Below are 24,307 nucleotides of genomic sequence, written 5' to 3' on the forward strand. Positions count from 1 at the left end.
CTCTTCGTCTCCCTCTACGATTTTTACCATCCACGTTGCCCTCCAATGCTAAATTTGTGATCCCTTGATGCCTCAAAACACGTCCTACCAAGCGATCCCTTCTTCTAGTCAAGTTGTGCCACAAACTTCTCTTCTCCCCAATCCTATTCAATACCTCCTCATTAGTTACGTGATCTACCCATCTAATCTTCAGGATTCTTCTGTAGCACCACATTTCAAAAACTTCTATTCTCTTCTTGTCGAAACTATTTATTGTCCATGTTTCACTTCCATACATGGCTACACTCTATACAAATACTTTCAGAAACGACTTTCTGACACTTAAATCTATACTCGTTGTCAACAAATTTCTCTTCTTCAGAAACGCTTTCCTTGCCATTGCCAATCTACATTTTATATCCTCTCTACTTCGACCATCATCAGCTATTTTGCTCCCCAAACAGCAAAACTCCTTTACTGCTTTAAGTGTCTCATTTCCTAATCTAATTCCCTCTGCATCACCCGACTTAATTCGACTACATTCCATTATCCTCGTTTTACTTTTGTTGATGTTCATCTTATATCCTCCTTTCAAGACACTGTCCATTCCGTTCAACTGCTCTTCCAACTCCTTTGCTGTCTCTGACAGAATTACAATGTCATCGGCGAACCTCAAAATTTTTATTTCTTCTCCCTGGATTTTAATACCAACTCCAAATTTTTCTTTTGTTTCCTTTACTGCTTGCTCAATATTCAGATTGAATAACATCGGGAAGAGGCTACAACCCTGTCTCACTCCCTTCCCAACCACTGCTTCCCTTTCATGCCCCTCGACTCTTATAACTGCCATCTGGTTTCTGTACAAATTGCAAATAGCCTTTCGCTCCCTGTATTTTACCCCTGCCACCTTTAGAATTTGAAAGAGAGTATTCCAGTCAACATTGTCAAAAGCTTTCTCTAAGTCTACAAATGCTAGAAACGTAGGTTTGCCTTTCCTTAATCTTTCTTCCAAGATAAGTCGTAAGGTCAGTATTGCCTCACTTGTTCCAACATTTCTGCGGAATCTGAACTGATCTTCCCCGAGGTCGGCTTCTACCAGTTTTTCCATTCGTCTGTAAAGAATTCGCGTTAGTATTTTCCAGCCGTGGCTTATTAAACTGATAGTTCGGTAATTTTCACATCTGTCAACACCTGCTTTCTTTGGGATTGGAATTATTATATTCTTCTTGAAGTCTGAGGGTATTTCCCCTGTCTCGTACATCTTGCTCACCAGATGGTAGAGTTTTGTCAGGACTGGCTCTCCCAAGGCCGTCGTAGTTCTAATGGAATGTTGTCTACTCCCGGGGCCGTGTTTTGACTCAGATCTTTCAGTGCTCTGTCAAACTCTTCACGCAGTATCGTATGTCCCATTTCATCTTCATCTACATCCTCTTCCATTTCCAGAATATTGTCCTCAAGTACATCGCCCTTGTATAGACCCCCTATATATTCCTTCCACATTTCTGCTTTCCCCTCTTTGCTTAGAACTGGGTTGCCATCTGAGCTCTTGATATTCATACAAGTGGCTCTCTTTTCTCCAGAAGTCTCTTTAATTTTTCTGTAGGCTGTATCTATCTTACCCCTAGTGAGATAAGCCTCTACATCCTTATGTTTGTCCTCTAGCCATGCCTGCTTAGCCATTTTGCACTTCCTGTCGATCTCGTTTTTGAGATGTTTGTATTCCTTTTTGCCTGCTTCATTAACTGCATTTTTATATTTTCTCCTTTCATCAATTAAATTCAATATTTCTTCTGTTACCCAAGGATTTCTACTAGCCCTCATCTTTTTACCTACTTGATCCTCTGCTGCCTTCACTACTTCATCCCTCAGAGCTACCCATTCATCTTACACTGTATTTTGTTCCCCATTACTGTCAATTGTTCCCTTATGCTGTCCCTGAAACTCTGTACAACCTCTGGTTTAGTCAGTTTATCCAGGTCCCATCTCCTTAAATTCCCACCTTTGTGTGTGAATTGAGTGTACATATGAATAAAATGTAACTAAAAGACACTGCATGTTACACACTGATGGTAGGATTCTAAGGGCATGATATGCTGATGACATTCTGTTTGCAAGTATCTTTGTGTGTTCATGCCACTTCAACTTTGAATCAATATTCATTCCTAGAAATTTTGCAGTTGTTACACAGTCGACAGAAGTGCCATCTACATTTAATTTAACATTGTCATTTTTCGTCTTCAAACTGAAATTCATGGCATTAGTTTTCTTTACGTTCAATGTCACTTTATTGCTTATTGATCAATCATAAACTTCCTTGAGAGTTTCATTTGCTTTCTCTGCAAGGAGTTCTCTTGTTTTCTCAATAACTGAAGCGACTGTTAACCATCCGTTGCCATGGGTAAAGGAATCATTGATGTCGATGCTGAAGTTCAGTCTGCAACCACAGAAGACTGCTGGTCCATCCAATAGAGAATGTGCAGCGACAGATTTGATAGTATTCTTTTTTTTGTCGGCGGAAGATGTTGTCATTTCAATGTCTTCAGTTGTTTTATATATTGTCTGTCTTGCACAGATTTGATAGTATTCTTTTTTTTGTCGGCGGAAGATGTTGTCATTTCAACGTCTTCAATTGTTTTATATATTTTCTGTCTTGCACAATGACGGTATCTTCTGTAAGGCGACTGTTAACCATCCATTGCCATGGGTAAAGGAATCATTGATGTCGATGCTGAAGTTCAGTCTGCAACCACAGAAGACTGCGGGTCCATCCAACAGAGAATGTGCAGTATTCTTTTTTTTGTCGGCGGAAGATGTTGTCATTTCAACGTCTTCAATTGTTTTATATATTGTCTGTCTTGCACGACGACGGTATCTTCTGTAAGGCATCTTGGCAGCGTTCAATGCAGTTGCCTGTGCAGCAGCAGCAGCGCGAATGATCCGCTGCGCGGGCAGCGCTCGCTTTTATAGACGCGCAACAGCGCGTCAGCAGATAAGGGACTTAGAATTTCACAGTGCCAGCCACGCGTTATCCCGTACGGGCGCACTAGTCCTACTAGGACCCTTCTCCTTGTATACACGTAGTAGACGTAAGATATCAGTTAATGAAACTGTATTTATATGGATTAAAGGTAAAGGTACCTGTGAATATGTTAAATTTATAGGAGATTGTACAATGTATTTTCACAAATAAAGTGATCTGTAGCGTAGCTTAAAAACGGACAAGGGTACATCTAGAATCTGTCGACATAGAGTATGCAACAGCATGTTACGTCAGCTCTCTGAGCGCTTGACCTTTGACCCCGCCGATAAGGAGGCACTACACAATCTTGGCAGTGCGCCAGCCGCAGACTGACCGACAAACAGCCGACGGGCGCACCTAGTAGGACTAGTGCGTCCGTACGGGATAACGCGCGGCTGGCACTGTGAAATTCTAAGTCCCTTATCTGCTGTCGCGCGTCTATAAAAGCGAGCGCTGCCAGCGCAGCGGATCATTCGCGCTGCTGCTGCTGCACAGGCAACTGCATTGAACGCTGCCAAGATGCCTTACAGAAGATACCGTCATCGTGCAAGACAGACAATATATAAAACAATTGAAGACGTTGAAATGACAACATCTTCCGCCGACAAAAAAAAAGAATACTGCACATTCTCTATTGGATGGACCCGCAGTCTTCTGTGGTTGCAGACTGAACTTCAACATCGACATCAATGATTCCTTTACCCATGGCAACGGATGGTTAACAGTCGCTATTGTACGTGGTGGTACAGGCGTACCGAATGTATCCGGACTGGAAAGTTTCGTCGATCGTGACATCATAGCCTATCGAACATATCATGTGATAGAAAATGCAAATAAAGACTTCGGCAAATCAACATATATGTCACCCTCACCCTTCTCCTTGTATACACGTAGTAGACGTAAGATATCAGTTAATGAAACTGTATTTATATGGATTAAAGGTAAAGGTACCTGTGAATATGTTAAATTTATAGGAGATTGTACAATGTATTTTCACAAATAAAGTGATCTGTAGCGTAGCTTAAAAACGGACAAGGGTACATCTAGAATCTGTCGACATAGAGTATGCAACAGCATGTTACGTCAGCTCTTTGAGCGCTTGACCTTTGACCCCGCCGATAAGGCGGCGCTACGCAATCTTGGCAGCGCGCCAGCCGCGGACTGACCGACAAACACTGGGAAAGTCATTGATGTATATCAGGAATAGTATTGGTTCTAATGTGCTACCTTGCATAACCCCTATATTAATGTATTTTGGTTCTGATAAGTGTTTTACTAAATGTTTAAATCTATTTGAAGTATGTGTTATCTCCACTCTTTGTACCGTATCTGCTAGGTATGATTGAAACCTATCATTAGCTACCTCTCTTATTCCTAATGCTTCTAATTTATTTGATAGAATCTTGTGGTCAACAGTATCAAACACCTTATAAAAATCCAAAACTATGCCTGTGACACACTCATCTTTATCAAGAGCATCGAGTACAACTTTTGTGAATTCTACTATGGCTGACCCCGTATTTTTGCCACTTCAGAAACCAAACTGTGATTCACTTAAAAGATTGTATTTATTCCGGTGATTCAGTAATCTGTCTTTCATACTTGCTTCTATTATTTCTGAGAATTCTGACAGCAGGGTAAATGGGCCAGTAATTTTCTGTGTCTTCTGCATTACCTTTCTTAAGCAAAGGTACTACTCTTGTCTGTTTTAACTGCTCTGGAAATGTCCCTGATGTGAAGGATTCATTTATTATATTTGTTAAGGGGCTTGTATAATCCCTATGCATCATTTCAGTACACACATTGGTGCTTCATCTAAGCCTATTGAGTTTTTATTTTTTAGTTTCTGAACAGTTTTATTGACTTCATTCTCTATGGTTGGAAGTAACATCATTGTACTTAGTGCAACATTATTTACAGGTGTTATATTTGTTTTGGGGAATTTTTGCTGTAACTTCTCTACAATACTTGAGAAATGCTCATTTACATAGTTTGCTAAGTGTTGTGGAGCATTTATTACCTTATACCCCTCCCTTATCAGTATGTTATTCTGCATTTGTGTGCCTCTGCCCGTTACCTTTTTTATAACATCCCAGACTCCTTTGCTTTTATTCTCTGCATTATATATTATTTTGTCATTAAATGACACACTCCTACAGATGCTTTTGTACCTATGATAGAAATTTAAGAATTCTAGATCATTATGAATCTTTTTCATTGAACTGAGGTGTTTAAATGTTTGGGAGGACTTCTTAATACCTGCTTTTATCCATCTGTTTTTGTGAGATGGTGATACAGACATGCATACTTTTGAAAATTCCCTTTACCAAAGTTCAATTTAAACGATGTAGAGAATTTCATATTCACATTGGTTTCCTTATACATGTCATCCCAGCTCTGTTTTTCTAGTTCTTTTGAAAAATCTTTTATTTTGATTTCTGATAGATGTCATTTGTAGCCTTGTAGCTTAGGGAATGTCTCAATGCCTGATTTTACTGTTGTTATTTGACAGAGTGTAGTGATTCAAGAATTTCAGTGTCAGTTCTAGAACCACTCAGCCTTCTACCATCTCGAACACACTATATTTTAGATACGAGTGTGAGAGATCAGAATCCTACCTACTGTGTGTCATGTATCTGTGTGTGCAGTTTTAAATTCAATTGCTGGAAGAATGTAGCAGCAGCAGTCGAACAGCACCAACAAGTACCTGTTGGGTAGTCCATGGATGTTTATTGAGTGTGTACGAAAGGACCATGGAGTATTTATGTAACTCTGTGAAAATAGTGTCAGTGGCTATTGTTAGTGAAAAAAGAACTCTTAAGAAACTCTTATTCCAGCTTTGCTAGAGGCAAGACATTTTTTATGAATCCTGTGATAGAGTTGTGGTTATTAAGCCAACTCATTTGTAAATATGATTAATTTTGTTTCTGATGTGAGATGATATGAGTGACATATGAGAAGTTTATGTGAGAAATGAGAATTTCGTTCTGTATGAAGTTCTAATATATCGTTAGTACCTACTTATTTCGTGGGTAAAGAGGGAGTCTTAGAGGTTCCTTTAACTAGCACCATCCTTCAGAGAAGAAGTTCATAGAGATTCCAGCAGCCACCTTACCAGCAAAGAAGATTGACTGTGCACTCCCAAGTAAGTCAACTTGTATAAAGGAGGTGGGAAGGTGGCATACATACACTTCACACACTCTTCTGTTGGCCAAACTGTTAGAATGTGGTGACCGGTGTGGAAGGACTGAAGAAAAAAGGAATTTCAAGATGAAAATGAGGGAAAAGCTGTCAAGTGTTGCCATAGCAACCAAGCATAACAAGACAAGGGAACCATTTTAAGAAACTAGATCCTGCCCACGTATCTGATGGAGAGAATTTGTGAATGCAAAAAAAGGAGAAGATGTGAGAGAGTCACAACGTTAAAAACCGAAGAGAAAATCTCAATGTATTAGACCAAGAAGAGATACGCCTAGAATGAGTCAACTAAGATGGTCCAGTGTGCGGAGTGTACAGCTCTCACACATATTACGGTGATGCAGACGTGAAAACCAACTTCAGATGCCGCCAGCACCATTTGCTGTTCACCGGTGCTGACCTGCTCACCAACGTGTCACAAATTCTATGCCACGTGAGCGTAAAACAGAACTTTATTGTTTTAGTACAAAGTGGTACAAACTGTTGAGTGCACTTTAGTAGTGCAGTTATTATACTTAGAGTTAATTTTTAAATGCTCACAAGGTCTAAAGCTTGTAAAAATATGGATAACATACAGCAAGCTGGGGAAACTTCAGAACCAACCATGGCCGTGAAAGTTACCAATGAAGTTTCTGACTGGTCTGAATTAGTAAATCTAATTAAAGCTCAGAGTATACAATTAAAAGCGACTCTAAGTGAAGAAATATGCTCAGTAAACTTTTGATTAGATGCCCAGAGTGAAGCTTTAAGAACCCAATTAAATGCTCAATTGAAGGTTCACAGTGAAACTTTATGTTTGTTAAATGCCAAGATCGATTCACAAAGTAAAGAATTTAGTAATCTATGCAAAGGCATGGGTGTTATGAAGACTGAATTCGGTGCATTAAATAATAAAGTGGATAATTTAAAAATAGATTTAAAGACTTAATTGACTAGTTCCTTGACCAGTCATGTAAATCAAATGTTTATTGACCTTAGTCAGAAACAAAATGACGATTTCCTAGCTCTAAAAAAAAAAGATGGAATTTAACATTGAAGACAGATGTAATACTGCAGAATCTGAAATCAATGAAATGTTAGGATCCTTTGAAAATGTATGTAATATTAAGCTTAATGCTGTAAAGCAGGGATAGAATACTTTAAAAGAGAATGTCAATAAGCATAACGAATTAATGCCTGTCATTCAATCGCAAATTACAGGTGTAAGTACATGAGTGGAGAATGTAGAGAAAAGTTTTCAAGAGAATATAACAAATTCTGATATCATAAATATAAGTAGTTTGGAGGAACAATTTAAAGGGATTATAGATCAAAAAGTCACAGAGAGAATAACATCTGGGAACATGTTGCCTATTGTTTCTTCTGAACTTTTAGATACCAGGAAGGGCATAGATGACCTGTGGAGGGAAGTCAGACTTATTAAGGACAAAGTGGAAAAATGGATAACTTCACCCAATGTTGTGTTAACTAGTGAAGTAGTTACTGATCTGCAATGGGGAGTGAATTCGGGGTTAACGAGACAATTCCCTAAATTCAAGCCTGATGGAGATGTCGATCCAACACATTTCTCAACAATGTTTAACCAAGCTCTGCTGAAAAATTGGGAAGATTCTAAAAAGATTGAATTTACTGTGGGTTGCCTTTTCATTTGGGGACCTCAAGGGTGAAGGTGGGAATGTACATTCTGTAGGAGACGATTTAACACCAAACCTCCTCCAGTGTCTCACTCAAGTACCTGCGAGGTAGGGATCCTGGGGAATGGGGGTGGGAAGGGTTTCCTGTCTTTGGGACTATCTTCTTTCTCTTCTTCAATCTTAGCAACCATATCTATTTTTTTTTCTTTCTTACTTATCATTTGAAGACCTATCTATTTTTCCCTTTTTCCATATTCACTAACTTCATTGCTGAAGTCCTTCCTGGTTTCTGTGGTTTCAATAACCTATATCTTATCTTTAGATAAGAAGGCCGAAGAATCAGACTACATGAACACACACCCACATACACACAAGAATACCCTTATGCACAAACATTGAAATGCCAGACTAGAAACCTGTTGCGATATGAGAACCGCTAGGTGTTGTAGGGGAAAGAATGTGTGTACATAGGAAAATATGTACATATATATAAAAACTATGATGGTTCTATATATATGAAGAAGTGTAAATTAAGACAGTATAGTGGCGATCAACTCATGCGCAAAGAGAGACAAAAGCATGTCAGTTAGTGGAATAACTATAAAGCAGTAGAGAGCAGGGGATAGACAAGGAAGAGGCATGAGCAAAGAAAGAGAATGTAAGCTAGAGTGGAATTAATTGTGATAGTCATTTAAGAAAAGTCAGTGTAATTTATATTCTGAGGAATTGATGGATTGTAGGATAGTGGGACTTAAATAGTGTATGGAGACATATTATCTATGGAGAAGTAGAGGAGGGCTCTTGGGGGTAAATGATGCAGTAAAAAGTGAATGTGAAGTGTAGAATAGATTTGTAGCTTTACCAGGGAATATTTAATTATAGTATACATAGAAATGTATACTAGGGTAATGAACCATGAGGCCTACTCAGAAATGATAAGGGGGAGGGGGAGGGGGGTGTACCCGGCATTTACTAAGTATATAGGGCAGGCATACTTACATGATGGAGATAGTACGACCTGTGGCCTAAAAGATAGGAATGTTTTATAAGGGGGCGTACCTACCAAAATGGAAAGAGGAAGTGCTCTCATAATGTCAACCCACAAGCAAGGTATAGGTACTGATCCTAGGAGAAGGGGGACAGTATCGTGACAAAAGTCACAAAATTTTATAGGGATTATTCTGGAAAGTTTGAATTCTATGGCCAGCCAGAGTGGCCGTGCAGTTCTAGGCGCTACAGTCTGGAGCTGAGCAACCGCTATGGTCGCAGGTTCGAATCCTGCCTCGGGCATGGATGTGTGTGATGCCCTTAGGTTAGTTAGGTTTAATTAGTTCTAAGTTCTAGGTGACTGATGACCTCAGAAGTTAAGTCGCATAGTGCTCAGAGCCATTTGAACCATTTTTTGAATTCTATGCACAACTAGCATTATTATGTTTCATATAAAGAAATGAGTGTCAAAAGAACACTTTCATTTCACCCAGAGTTCCTCCAAACTATATGCCACAAGCTACAAACTAATACAAAGAATGAGAACAGAAAATAGAATACTCAAGTATCATGAACATGTGAAGTTCACAATTGGAAATAAAGAAAAAGCCTCACGACTCCTAAATACTAGTCAAGCTTACTAAAGCACAAATGAATACTCAGGTCTTGAAATCAAAGTAAAGTGAGAATAAAATAAAGAAACGCTCAGCTAAAGATTGGTCTAGAGAAAACAAATGGTTGTTATTGAAGTGGAACAGGTGTATATAAACCTATGTAAGAAATGTATACTGCTAAAATGTAAATGTTAGCATGTGTGATATCATGTACATAATGATTATATATAAAACATCACGTATTCGATCTGAGAGGGGGGGGGGGGGGGAAATATGTAGTGTTTTAAGAATTTCAGTGTAAATTCTAGAACCACTCGGCCTTCTACCATCTCGAACACATGATATTTTAGATATGAGTGTCAGAGAGTGGAATCCTACCTACTGCGTGTCACACGTCTGTGTCTGCAGGCTTAAATTCAGTCACAGGAAGAATGTAGATGTGGCTGTTGAACGGCACCGACAAGTATCTGTCAGGTAGTGCATGGATTTTTAGTGAATGCGTACGAGAGGACCATGGAGTATTTATGTAACTCTATGACAATAGTATCAGTGGCTATTGTTAGTGAAAAAAGAACTCTTAAAAAACTCTTATTTCAGCCTTGCTAGAGGCAAGACGTATTTTATGAATCCTGTGATAGAGTCATTGTTATTAAGCCAACTCATTTGTAAATATGATTAACTTTGTTTCTGATGCGAGACAATATGAATGACTTACGAGAAGTTTATGTGAGAAATGAGACTTTTGTTCTGTATGAAGTTCTAGTGTATCGTTAGTTGATAAGTAACATTCGAGTGCCTACTTAATTCACAAGTAAAGAGTCTTAGAAGTTCCTTTAACTCATTTACAGCTACATCACATTTTGAATTGCCCATATTTGTGGCCAGATGGTCAATTACTGATTCAGTCATTGTAGTAACCCATGTTGCGCTACTGACCAATAGGGACATGCCAAAACTTTGAAGATATTTATGAAGATGCTGCTGGATTCATTTACTATATTAGTGTTGATGTTAATGTCCCCGCACAGAATTATGTTGACCTTTGTACTTGTGTCCACATTACCACTGGGAGATCTATACAGACACAAAATGATTAATTTTTTGGTGATATGAAGCCCTCTTAATTCAATAGCTGATATTTCAAAGTGTTTGTCTTCACTTACTGCATTGAGGTCATGTCTTGATTTGAACTGGTGTTCATTTTCTGATATAAATGCAAGATCCTCCACCCCTTGAAGCAGTTCTGCAGTAACAGTTTGCCAATACTACATGTTGGATTTCTGTGTCTCTACACCAGTGCTCAGTACCACAAATGACTGTGGAGTTCAAAGTTTGGAGCTCAACTTCTAATGGTTGTATTTTATTTTTTATTGATTGCATGTAGTGATGGAGGACTCTTGAGTCTGTGAAATTCCCTATGTTACTTCTATTCCAATGGTTTGTTTTTCTTTGTGACCACCTGGTTTGTGTGATATTTGAAGTGTTAAAATCTGGTCTTGTGAGTGATTGTTTCAGTATTTTTTAAACTGCTGGAGATACTCTTTAGGCAGGAGAACCAGTTGTCTGGGATTTTATCCTAAAAAAGACTTACTTTTCCTACCTATGACAACAGGTATTTGACCATGTGTGGCCTGAGATCCACCCCCTATACTTTCATGAATCTTCCCCTTTCCAATGTTGTTTTAGGTGTAGGCCATGCCTAGCAAAACCCCATCTGTTGATAGTCCTGACAGGTGCTAGCGAAACATGAGCAAAGTTGGCTGTCCTCAGAGCCATCCCTAACCCCACATTGATTCACCTCACAGCACCATCAAAGTGTGGTCGATCATGATGCTGGAACAGCTCAACGAAGTGTACACTGGTGCCACGAGTCAGGGAAGCTATCTTGTCCAAGTCACCACCTACGTCATACGCCCCATCCCTGTCTCCAAACTGTTTCCTGCACCGCCCCACTTACCACTACATGGTCCTCTTTTGTAAAGTCCATACATAAAGACTTAGCCCTGCATTTGGCTTGAAGATAACGGTGGCCTGGTACGCTGCCCCTAAACTTTCCTGTAACCGAGGGCCGACACCTCGCCCAAGGGCTGTTGCCTAGCAGCAGCACTTTCATCTTCCTAACACTTTGTACATCTCTAGGCTTCTTGGCCTTGGTTGAAGTGTGCTACACATTTCCTGCTCCTCGTTCTATCTGAGGCTCTTCTCCAATAAACTCTGGCAGGGGTCAACAGAGGCATCTGATCCCACCTGTCGGCTTTGACCCATGAAATAAGGGTGTTGTCGTGTGTGATGTCATGACGGCACGGAATTTAGTTTATGAGTGTGTTGTATTCGTAGGATGTTGTCTTTTTGCGGTTGGTGGTGTCCTCTGGCGGTGTGCGTATGGTCTGCATGTTATGTGGTGTATTGGGTTCATTTGGGTGTCGGTGCTTGCAGTGTGCATTTATCGGTCGTGGACTGTTATAGAAGAATGGAAATTAATTTCAGTGAGTTAAGAATTAAGTTTCCATTGTGTTTATGTTATTGCAGTATCATTTGATGTTATTGGTTTGCTGTTTGTCGCATTTTAAGCTGTTTAAATTCAATTTGTGGCTTTTTTTGTTAGGTATGGATATGACTTCTAAGTTTAATAGTGCATGTCTGCAAGCTGAAATGGGGGATGACATGTTGTCCATCATTAAGCTTGTGTGTGTGTGTGTGTGTGTGTGTGTGTGTGTGTTTGGGGTGGCTGAGCTAGTGTGTAGCACCGGAACCTTTTTGTGGCAAGTAGTCGTTTTTTTTGGGTCTCCTGTTTGTGTGTTATGATGTTCGGTGGGTTTTTTATGTGTTATTGGGTCGGTGTTATTTACTGGATGTGTTGGTGGTTGATGTTATGGTATCATTACTTGTGGTTGATTTATGTATCTTAGAGGAAGTATTCAATTTCAATTTTCTTTTGTATTGTCAGTTGAATTTGAGCTATATAAGTCATGGGAAGTGACCAATTTCAATTTGTCATTGTAGCTGTGTGTTGGTATCATGAGCAGCTGTTGACATATATAGGCCAAGGAAAGTGTCCGATTCCAATGTGTCACTGTAGCTATGTGTGATTTGGTACTGTGAGCTGCTGTTGACCTATATATGTCAAGGGAAGTGTCCAATTCCAGTGTGTCGTAGCTGTGTGTGTGTTTTAGTGTCATGAGCTGCTGTTGAGCTATATAGGTCAAAGGGAAGTGTCCAAATACAATTTTTGTTGTTTTAGGTGTTGGTTTTGTGTAATCGACAGTTATGGTGGATCATAATTTTTGGAGTAGTTGGTTTTTATTTTGTGGGATCGACAATTGCAGTTGAGCTATGTAGGTGCAGGGAAGTGACCAATTCCTGTTGATATTGTAAGTGTAACGGAATTTGGGGATTTTGTGGTGTTTTTATGTCGTCATGCTTCGTGATTTGGGATCATGGTGTGTGTGTGTGTGTGTGTGTGTGTGTGTGTGTGTGTGTGTGTGTGGGTATGTTTTTATATTTGGTTTGTCCCCACCCAAACCCCCAAATTTCCCATGCTGGTCCCATTATTTTGATTATATTTTTGGAGGGTACATGTTTGTTGGTTTTATATGTATTTTCGTGTTTGTTGTCGTTTTTATGTAATGACGTCATATGTGCCGTATTGGAGACATTGAGAATGATTTTTCCGCCATATTGGTAACATCATGGGTCAAAGCAGATGGGTGTAATCAGATGCTTCTGTAATCCCCTCTGGCAGTTCTTTTTGGTGTTGATGATAAAACTATCAGATCGCGTTCTCCTTCTTCCTATCCTCCTGCCAGCTGCCAGTACCCAATCACCCTCCTCCTCCTTATCTCCCTGGGTCCTTATGAGTTCCTTCCTTGCTTCCTTCAACTGTGCCTGAAGGGCACAGACTTTCCTTTCCTGTTCCCCAATCAAAATGTTCCTACTGCATATTCTGCAGTTGCAGGAGAGAGCCTCTTCTGTTCTCCCAATCCAACATTCTCCCCACTGCATCCCCCCCCCCCCCCCCCCTCAGTGAAAATATTTCCTACAAGATTGGTAACAAATCCCTCTACTCACTATCCTATAACAGTTCCCACATTTCTCCCTCATGGTCAGTTTCGAAAGAATAATTAAGGTTGGCTGTGTGTCAACAAAAAGGTCTTATGTGTGGTGGTTGTAGTTTTTGTACTGACAGAAGATTGAATTTGTAATTACTTTGCTTTTAGAGAATTTACATTATCAGGTTTGTGTGGTCTGCTGTTTGTGATACGTGTTTCAATTTGCAAAATTTTAAGGACGAGAAAAGTTGTTCACATAAATATGTAAAACCAAACATGCACATAATAGTTGCCACTTTTGCACATAGTTGAGGAAATCTATACTGTGGAAGGTAAGAATAAAACTGAATGACGTCATTTCCTATTCTAAATGCCTCCATAATAAAATAATTATATTGCAGATCTATTAATTCTGCTTGCACCTCTGCAGACACAGTTCTGATGTCAACATGTGTGGTTGACATGAAGATGTCAAAGTTAGCTCAAGTGACCTGAAATTCTCAAATATTTTCATGAATACTACATAAAAAATATCAAGAGAATGGGAAAGAGGAAACAGCATTGAAATCAGATTCTAGTGAATCCATCAAATCTTGGCATTGTCTGTGATTCAGTCCTGCAGATTGCATGAAATTTACACTACTAAGAACATTCATAATCTTGTCAAACTGCACAGCTTTGGCATAAAGTTTAATTTTAGTGCATTTACATCTTTAACAATATTAGCCTGTCTCAACAATTTAGCCCAAAACAGCTATGTTGTTTTTGTTTTTAGCAAAGTATCAGTAAATGTGAGACATTAATAGTTTTGTGTAACCTCATTGTTCTCAAAATAATCATATGAATTTAATCTAAACAACAATTTGTATTAATACTGTTGTTCAATCGTGTGTGTGTGTGTGTGTGTGTATCTATTAAAAAGGATGATGACCCAAGTTTCACATTGACATTTATTAACATATCTTACTACACATGGTACAATTTTCACTTTCACTACTTCATTTTACAAAGAAAACAAAACACAATTTTTTCCATATTTTATTAAAATATTGTTGCTCACAATCAAACAGCATATGATAAATTTTTTTGGATGCAATCAGTGGCATGGTAGATCATTTTGTTCCTTCATTTGTACCCAATCTCACAGCAATAAGGATTAGAATAATAACTGTCCAGATGGTTGTAGGTTGTTCTGAAAATGAATGCTCTCTCTTACTTCTGTAGTTGTATTTTACTGTAACAGCCTCACATCATAAAAAATGAGTTACAAGACGTCCCTATGTTGGTATTTGATATGTCTTTGGAAATTTCCTTTACGTTTTGACCGGTATGAGCAATAAGGACATTGGAATTTGGCTTCTTTCCCACACTCATTTTTCACATGACTGTAAAGTCCACTTTTCCGCTTGTACTTCTTACCACATTCATTACATTCAAAGCTTGCATCTGCGCTGTTCCATGTTTTGGAAGTGAGATGATACAGTTGTGAACTCTGCAATACTGATATCTGGCCCACATGTATTCCATCAGTTCGCATGTAACCTGTGAAAAAAAAGTAAATATGGAGCATATGACTTCAATTGAGTTCTTAAAAACATATTAACTTTGTTAGTCATAAAAAGCCTACAAAATGAAACATTTATATAAAAATTAGTATCCAAAATATACAAACAAATGGATAATATCCAGATCAACACATTGCTTAATAAGGCAATTTTGTAACAGACCATAAAAAGACAATAGCATAAAAATAAAGCATTTTGTTAAATGGAGTTTACATCAAAGGAACATTCTATTTCACATTATTTTGATACATCACTGTCATTATTTCATTAAAAAAACAGCTAACACATACAAATACATATCTGAATTAGTTTATTTTCTAATAACTTGGTTTAGTTAATGATCTGATGTGATCTGTGGATCACATTCACAGCAAATGTTATCATAAGAAATGTGTCAATTCATCAACCATTACAAACATTTCTAAATATATATATATATATTTTTATGACTACATGCTGGATATTGCCATGTTTGTAATTAAAACCTTATTTTTAGTAAAGAATTCCTTTATAGTAAAGAATGAGTTACCAAGGAGCAACTTTAAGCCTCATCTGAAAACACTTATCTTATCTATCAGACGTTTATCTGCTTAGGTAGGTTGTATGACATCTTCCTTTATGTTATTCATCATTTTCTGTCCATAAAATGAAGAAAAGAATTTGGGTATAGACAAAGTGAAGAACATCTTAAAAACAGTATTAGCAATAATGATCATTAAACATTATAAACTACGTGTATTCATGTGGAATGTTAATAATGTATTAAGCTTAACAAGAATGTTACCACTTTGAGACTAGTCTGTTACTTAAGAGGTTATGTTACATCCCTGTCATGTATCCCCTTTCTATACCTTAATGTCGAAAGGACCATACAGATATTTATCAAAGAATAATGGTAACTTACATGCTGTTAGAATAGTGGCCTGTTCATAATGAACATAACCACTTGTTACATAGTCACTAGAAGTTTCAATCTTTCAAACTATGTCAGTGATTGCCAACATGTGGGTAATTACCACATGGAGGATAATACAAAATTTTAAATACCAAACATATCACTAAATTAAATTACTTTAGTTAATAAGCCATCTCTACAATCATTATATCATTAGACTTTAACTTTTATTGCACAAGTCAACAAGAATTACCAGAAATTTTCAAATCATGTCACTCAACGAGGAAGGAGCCACAGCTTGTGTAACAAATCCAGAAACAATGTTATCTGAAATTTGTACACATTCAGAGATGACCATGACAAGTTGAGTCATTTGACTGAATTACAACCTTGCCTGTGGTTCACCGTTTTGTTTGTTGTTGTTTGTTAACTCATCAAGACAAAATAACAAATAATGTATTTACTTTCAAACTGACATATCTTGTGAATTTATTTGGAGAAATCAAACTTACATTATCTTGCAAGGAAAGTTGGTGAATATTTCAATAGACAGGAAAAGACTGACAGTTTTCATTGCAAGTTGTAGATTTACCAATATTGATTTGAAATATATGATGTTTTAATGTTCACAGAACTAATAACAATACTCGATGCATGTAATAAAAAATGCTCAATCACAGATAAAATAATTTAGCATTTACAATTAACAATATGCTCTATCAAGCATTTTCCTACACCCCACCACATACTCACCGACCACCACACACAAGCAACTTTCTCAGACTTGATAACACCCAGGACTGGAGGAAATGAATCGCACTCTCCATCAGGATATCAACTACCTCTTGTAATACTCTGAAATGGGAACTATCCACCATATTATTCACTATTTTCCTCCCACAGTGGTATTCTGCTCCCCACAAAACCTGTGTAATATCTCTGTCTGTCCCTGTTCCACCCCTGTAATAGACCTAGATGCAAGACCTGTCTCATACATCCTCCAAAATCCACCTACTCCATCCTTGTCACAGGCATCTCCCAACCTAACAAAGGTATTAACAAACATGAAAGCAGGCGTGTGGTCTAACAACTTAGCCGCAACCACTATATGGCATTCTAATGGGCCTGACCACTAACAAGCTGTCTGTCCACATGAATAGCCACCACCAAACTGTGGCCAAGAGGCAGCAGGACTACCCAGTAGCTGAATATTCCACCCAACATGATGTTCTTGACTCAAATACTGCTTCACAGATTATGCCATCAAGGTTCTTCCCAAAAACATATTTTTTCACATTAATTGTCACTTGAAATCTCTCCATACAACATATCCGTTTTTTCCGTAACATCCCCTGGTGTCAACCTCCACTAATCTCTGTCCTCCACCTGTCTCTAACCCCTTCTCTGATACCACTCCAATCTCACATACATGCCTTCTATCCACCTGCACAGTCCTTACCCCTTCTCTGCTTCCCTCTTCTCGCCTTCTGCACCGAAAGCACTGTCTCCCCATGTTGCACCTAGCAGCCTACCATCCTGTCCCTACCATGTCTCTGCACATACCCACAGGTGGCATTAAAGCATCTCCCCCCTCCTCCCCCCCCTCTCCCCCATACTCTGCTATCCTTCCTCTTCACTGCACCATGCCTCTTCAGCTCTCTTACTACTCATCCCAGCTTATATTGCTGATTTGTTTACATCTGACAAAGTAATTAATCTAATAGCTGATAATATCAAGCAGTCTTCATCAATGTACCTATTTGCTACTCAATGCATCCTCTGTGTGATGAATAGCATTCCATCCTATTTCATATTTTGTATTCCACCCTGGATTTTCCACTATTTTATTAAAAAATGGTCTTAGACATGAGAAACACCAACCTCTCTCATTGCCTTATTATTACTTTGTTTAACTGAACACCTACCAAAACAAGTGAGTTTTATTTGCATGAATGTTAATTAAATATCTGTGATCTTTCATTATTTCAAAAATAGGATTTAATACTTTTACTCTAAGGTTTACTTACAAACTGAAGTTTCTTGGAGTAAAATCTGAAACTTACTTCCTTCAGAGCCAAATAATTTGTATGAGGAACAAGTAGTCAGCAATCTTTTTCATTTTATTTTGCAACTGTAGGAATTGAAGATCTTTTCAGTAGAATACAGTTAACCTACTCTGAATCTAAGGTGAGAAGAAAAAGTCTACATTGAATTTATTATTATGCTGTCTTTGGCTATTCTGAAACCAAGATAAGGAGTTTTTACATACCCGGTCATACATCTGCTTGAAGTTTCCCAGTGGCAGCAATCACAGTGAACAATTGGCTGTAAATGTGGTCACCAACACATCCCTGGATATACTCACAGGCAGCAATAAAGCATCTTCCCCCCAATACTCTGCTATCCTTCCCCATCACTGCACCAGCACAACCTATATCCAATAACATGGATGAGACACACACATTTGGTCTCACATCTTTTACTTCCATAAATGCTAGATCCCCCTCACAGAATTAGTGTTACGGCCAGTCCATGTCTTAATTAGATAATTAAGTCTCATTTTCCAAGTTGCATATGTTGCACCTTCTAACTGTACAACAATGAGCACTGTGTAGTATAACCTAATCAACCTACAACAGTCTCACTCTGACGAACAACACGTGTGACACTTTTATACACTCATGCTCATAAATTAAGGATAATTGCAGAATGTGGTGCCACACAATGTGGCACTACACAAAACTGGCACTAATAGCATAGGCACATAGGGAACACACATGACACAGATCTGTAAGTCCACGGTATTGGTGAGAAGTTGAGAAAACTGTCCCAAAACACACGTGCTGCTAAATGCCACTGTTTCGTGTGCATGTACCCCGACATCAATATGCGATATGATCACCATGCACTTGTACACAGACCGCACAATGGGTTGGCATACTCTGGATCAGGTGGTCAAGCAGCTCCTGGGGTGTACCCTCCCATTCTTGTATAAGTGCCTATCGGAGCTCCTGAAGTGTCGTAGGGGTTTGAAGACGTGCAGCGATATGTTGACCGAGAGCATCCCAGACATGCTTGATGGGTTTAGGTCTGGAGAACAGGCAGGCCACTCCATTCATCTGATATCTTCTGTTTCAAGGCACTCCTCCATGATGGCAGCTCGGTGTGCCTGTGCGTTATCTTCCATCAGGAGGAAGGTGGGACCCACTGCACCACTGAAAACTTGGACATACTGGTGCAAAATGACGTCCTGATACATTTGACCTGTTACAGTTCCTCTGTCAAAGACATACAGGGGTATATGTACATCAATCATAGTCCCACCCCACACCATCAAACCATGACCTCCATATAGGCCTCTTTCAAGGACGTTAAGGGGGTGGTATCTTGTTCCTGGTTCACGCCAGATGATAAACCGGTGAGAATCACTGTTCAGACTATACCTAGAGTTGCCCGGGAATATAACCTGGGACCACTGTTCCAATGAGCGTGTACTGTGTTCTTGATAGCAGGCTTTACAGGCTCTCCTGTGACCAGGGGTCAGTGGAATGCACCTTGCAGGACTCCAGGCGAATAAACCATTTCTGTTCAGTCAACTGTAGACTGTGTTTCTGGAGAGAACTGTTCCAGTGGCTGCAGTAAGGTCTCAAGCAAGGCTACCTGCAGTACTCCATGGCTGTTGCGGGCACTGATGGTGAGACATCGGTCTTCTTGTGGTGTTGTACACTGTGAACGTCCCATACTGTATTCCTGGACACGTTTCCTCATTTCCCATCTGCTGGAATCGTTGCCATAATCTTGAGATCACACTCTGTGGAACATGGAGGGCCTGTGCTACGACCTACTGGGTTTGACCAGCCTCCAGTCGCCCTAGTATTCTACCCCTCGTAACGTCATCAATATGTGTTCTTTGAGCCATTTTCAACACACAGTCACCATTAGAACGACTAAAAATGTATGTACACTTACTTGCTGCACTGTACTCTGACATGCACCAACATTCCTCTGCATATGTGGACTGCTGCCAGCACCACCGTGCAACAACCGCATGTCAAATGCACCGCATGGTCATACCCCGAGTTATTTAAACCCACGAACCACCCAAAAGAGTGTTGTTTCACCACGTATCAGCATTATCCTTAATTTACGAGCATGAGTGTATTAAAGTTAGTCAGTAATCATTGTTAACTGTCCTTCTTCATTGTCCACCTTCTTATTCACAATGACACAGCATCGCACCATTACATTAATGCTGTTTTGACTGACATTGCTTCCACACTCAAAATCTCGGAATGGACTGACTTAAAAATGGCTTCACACTCACTGCTTTTATATCTTTTCAAAAATGGCTGCAGAACATTCACATTAAATACGTAATTTTGACAATTTACAAGTTAACATCTCAAATTAATTGAATAGTGCAGGGAAACTGGTTTTCGTCTGAACTTTACAATACAATAAGAGTTTTGACTGAAAGTTGCAAAAATAGCTAAATAAACAATACCATTCATAAAAGCATTAATTCCCTAGAAACTAATTAAGTGCTGATGTTCCTACCATATTTTGGACATTAGCTATATGAATACTTTACAGATTTCTATTTTTGGGTTATTTTCCTAACTTTATCAGCAATATAGTAATTACACCTGTTTACATGTCAAATCTGTGGCTGGAATAGGAAAAAAATGGTTAGTTAACTGAATTGAGCCTTAGCAAAACTAGTTACTTGAAATGGTTCAAATTAATTAGGAAATTATCATGACTTGAAAAAAATGGTTAGTTAACTGAATTGAGCCTTAGCAAAACTAGTCACTTGAAATGGTTCGAATTAATTAGGAAATTATCATGACTAATGTAATTTCGCCAAGTTGGCATGGTCTTATACTTGGAATTACAGAATGACAGTTTATATTATGGCACATCCCTCACAACACTAATGCTGATTAAAGTCTATGTTGATGTTATTACTATTATCATGCTGCCTTTACATGGTTGTGTAAATTAAAGAGTTTTATTATAATCAGCAAATTACATTAAGGTTTAAATGTACTTAAAGCGAGCATGAAAATTTCAATCTCTCTGAATGGGCCTTTGTGATATAAGCTGATATCTTTACATAGTATTCTTATGTCTCATTTTTCTCTAAATGAATTGCCCCAGCAAATTTTTCTGTGAAAGAAGACTGACTAAATGTATGGAATGGAAGTTAAGGTTCTGCCTTCAAGCCAGAACAATGAGAGATACTTTTAAACATAGAATATCAAGAAGTGATTTTCTTGTTTGTATATCTGTGAATTAACTAACTTTAAAAAACAAGTGTGGTGGAGATATTGGATAGTAAATAGATGGGCAAACAAGAATTGGACCACAGAAGCTGAGTTTACCATTATTTGCTCCTCTTAAGAATGTATAAACACACACAGCTGCACCATCCCACTGCTGCTGGATGAAAATGAGAAGTGGCGTTCAGTACAGCAGATGAAAAGCACAAGGAAAAAGGGAATAGAGGAGTAAGGTGAAGCAAAAGAAGGGGCCTTCCCAATATGGAAAGACACAAGGCAAGTAAATATAAGTACAGCACCAGTCATGGTGTTTTGGTTAGTATATTATCACTACAGGAGTTCCTCGGAAAAATTTAGAGCACACACTGCAATGCACTTTTGATTTCTAGAAAGTTCACTTTTCATGTAAGGTATGTTTTTCAATAAAAATAAAAGTATTGACACTAACATTTTAACTCCTTAAGTTTCAAGCTATTTTTCTAGATTTTTATAAACATTTATCAGTGAGAAACATAATCAGGCAGTGGAACTGGCAGTAATACCTCGGTGCAAGGTCTGACTATATCATGCATAGCACATTCACTACCACCCAAAGGATCTCATTAACTCTTAAGATTACGCAGCAGAATAACACTGTGCAGTGCCTTGTAGGTGCAACACTTCAGAAGATTGTAGGGCATGTTGTTTATTCTGTATGGTGTGCCAAAACTTCCCTGAGGCATTGCAGCATGTAGATGAATTTACTGTTGCCTTTTGTGGCATCAGACGCTTATCTGTGTAATATTTTCATTGGACATTTATTGAATATTGACAACACATTAATGCCACTTGTTTGTACATTTTAGAGTAACTGTAGACTGTTTTTAGTAATCTCACCAAATGTGCAAATAAATGATTGATATGGGCAATTAGGCAATGGCGCACACATCCTGTGGCAGGAATCTGGCCCTTATCGCAGTCCAGTATCATGAGCATCAGCAGGGGCTGAATAAAAGGCCAACTGTCAGTTGACACTGCCTCAGTTCACCGTTATTCAATCATCTCTACAAGTGGACTCTGCAGTGCTAGTAGTTTAGCATGTGTATTATTACAATAGTTCCTGGAATTGTGATTCCCACAATTTCTTGCCTCTACAGGACTTTACCTTATGAAGTGTGTTACCTAGCTATTCTCACTGGGGTCTAATCGTATTATGGAGTGATCTATGAAAAGTTACCCATGCATTACCATGGACACCAGAATTCTCCAGCTTGGGCAGCAACAGCATAACAACTTGATCAAGCACCAATGTGCACAGGAAAAACTGCAGCAACAGCTTAACCAGCAACAACAACAGCATCAAGAATTATTCAATTGGTTGTCTAGTTCAATACAACAGTGGCTAAAACAGCAACAATAGCAGTAGCAGCAGAAGCATCACAGGAGCTGCCAACCATCCCAGCATTTTAGCTATTTAAGGAGGTTCATGAAGACTGGAAAGTATTTCAAATATGCATTGCACTCCATTTTTAGGCAAGTGATATCCAATGTTCAGACCACCAATACTGCATGTAGGGCATGTTGTTTATTCTGTATGGTGTGCCAAAACTTCCCTGAGGCATTGCAGCATGTAGATGAATTTACTGTTGCCTTTTGTGGTATCAGACGCTCATCTGTGCTATTTATGAGTCCTCAGTATATTCATTGATTCAAAAGTTAGCTCCATTATTCAATCCATTTGCATTCCTATTGTCTGATATATTCTTTATATTGGCCAAGCACTTCTCTGAGCAAATGAATATGGTACGGGCATGCTAAAATTGTTGCAACATTGCAAGTCAGTTTATGCCAGTTATATTGCTTAGATTGTGGAACTGTAGGAGTTGAGTCGAAAATGTAACTTCACAAGTGAGTGTGGTAAAACATACGTGTAAAATTAAAATCGTGGCATAGTGATTCACTTAGCCTCAGATAAAGAGTCTTGCAAACAATGACAATTGGGCCTCTAGCTGGATGAAGTGCTGAGAATTTCACATGCATTTGATTTATCATAAGTGGTGCAACAATTTTTTTGACAGACTTTTGACATTTCACATGTGGCTCATAGCCATTGAATATAATACTTACTACCCTAATCATTTATCAGGAGATAGTCGAAATAGGTTAATACAATGCAGTAAATGGGAACATCTAAATTTACAGAATCAACAAACTGTCAGAATGAAACACTGTTATGCACTATTAATAAATTTATCACAGACAAAATACCTAATCTTGACTGTTGTGACCAAGTTTTGTCTAAACTGAAATCTAACATATTTTTACTTAAGCTGGCTTAACAGTCTATGTTAAGATATTTATCTGTGGAATAGAAGGAGTTGCCTATCAAAAATTCTTTCAAACTCTGTTTAAACTGTGCTTTATCTGAAACCAAGTTTTTAACGGTTGCTGGCAATTTATTAAAAATGTGGGTTCCTGAATATTGGAACACTTTTTGGACCAAGGTAAGTGATTTTAGGTCTTAATGTAGATTGTTCTTATTCCTAGTATTGATAATATGTATAGAGCCAGCTCAGTTGTCATTGAAGTTTTATTATAACATGCCACATGAGAATACTGATAATGTTCCACATACTGATGGTCACAGTAGCATTCTGTGGTAGCTTACACACTTGCCTATTTTGACGGTTGAGCTTTGCTTACACTATTCGAAGAAAGAACATTTTTCAATGAAAGGTAACACATAAATTTTGAATTTTTGATCAATTACTTTGTAAATGAGAGCTATTTAGTGACAATTGCATAATAAAATTTAAATGTAACTTGTAAGTTTAAATACTGTACATAATGAAATTTACTTATGAGAAAAAATCTAAATCATTCATGAAAGTTCCTGGCAGATTGAAACTGTATGCAAGACCAAGACCCGAACTTGGCACATTGGCCTTTCGCGCACAAGTGCTGTACCAACTGAGCTACACAAGCATGACTCGTGGCCCATCCTCACAACTTTACTCCTGCCAGTACCGTGTCTCCCAAAGTTGTGAGGACAGGTCTGACACACAGTTTTAATCTGCCAGGAAGTATCATATCAGTGCACACTCCA

The 24,307-nt window shown here is 38.5% G+C and overlaps 1 protein-coding gene across 11 annotated transcripts in view; it reads right to left on the reverse strand.

The window, feature by feature from the left end:
• LOC124788276 (longitudinals lacking protein-like) overlaps positions 1-24,307 on the reverse strand; it is a 552,769-nt gene that overhangs the window by 263,248 nt on the left and 265,214 nt on the right. Inside the window, exon 5 of one of the 11 annotated variants that reach the window (XM_047255501.1) lies at positions 14,561-15,022. The exons of the other annotated variants lie outside the window; for them this stretch is intronic. Coding sequence (XP_047111457.1) covers positions 14,745-15,022 — 278 coding nt within the window. The 3' untranslated portion in view covers positions 14,561-14,744. Of the gene's footprint in view, positions 1-14,560; positions 15,023-24,307 lie in introns of those variants that run through there. 11 annotated transcript variants of the gene reach the window in all.

This window comes from Schistocerca piceifrons, chromosome 3, assembly GCF_021461385.2.
Source record: "Schistocerca piceifrons isolate TAMUIC-IGC-003096 chromosome 3, iqSchPice1.1, whole genome shotgun sequence".
Classification (NCBI taxonomy): Eukaryota; Metazoa; Arthropoda; class Insecta; order Orthoptera; family Acrididae; genus Schistocerca; species Schistocerca piceifrons.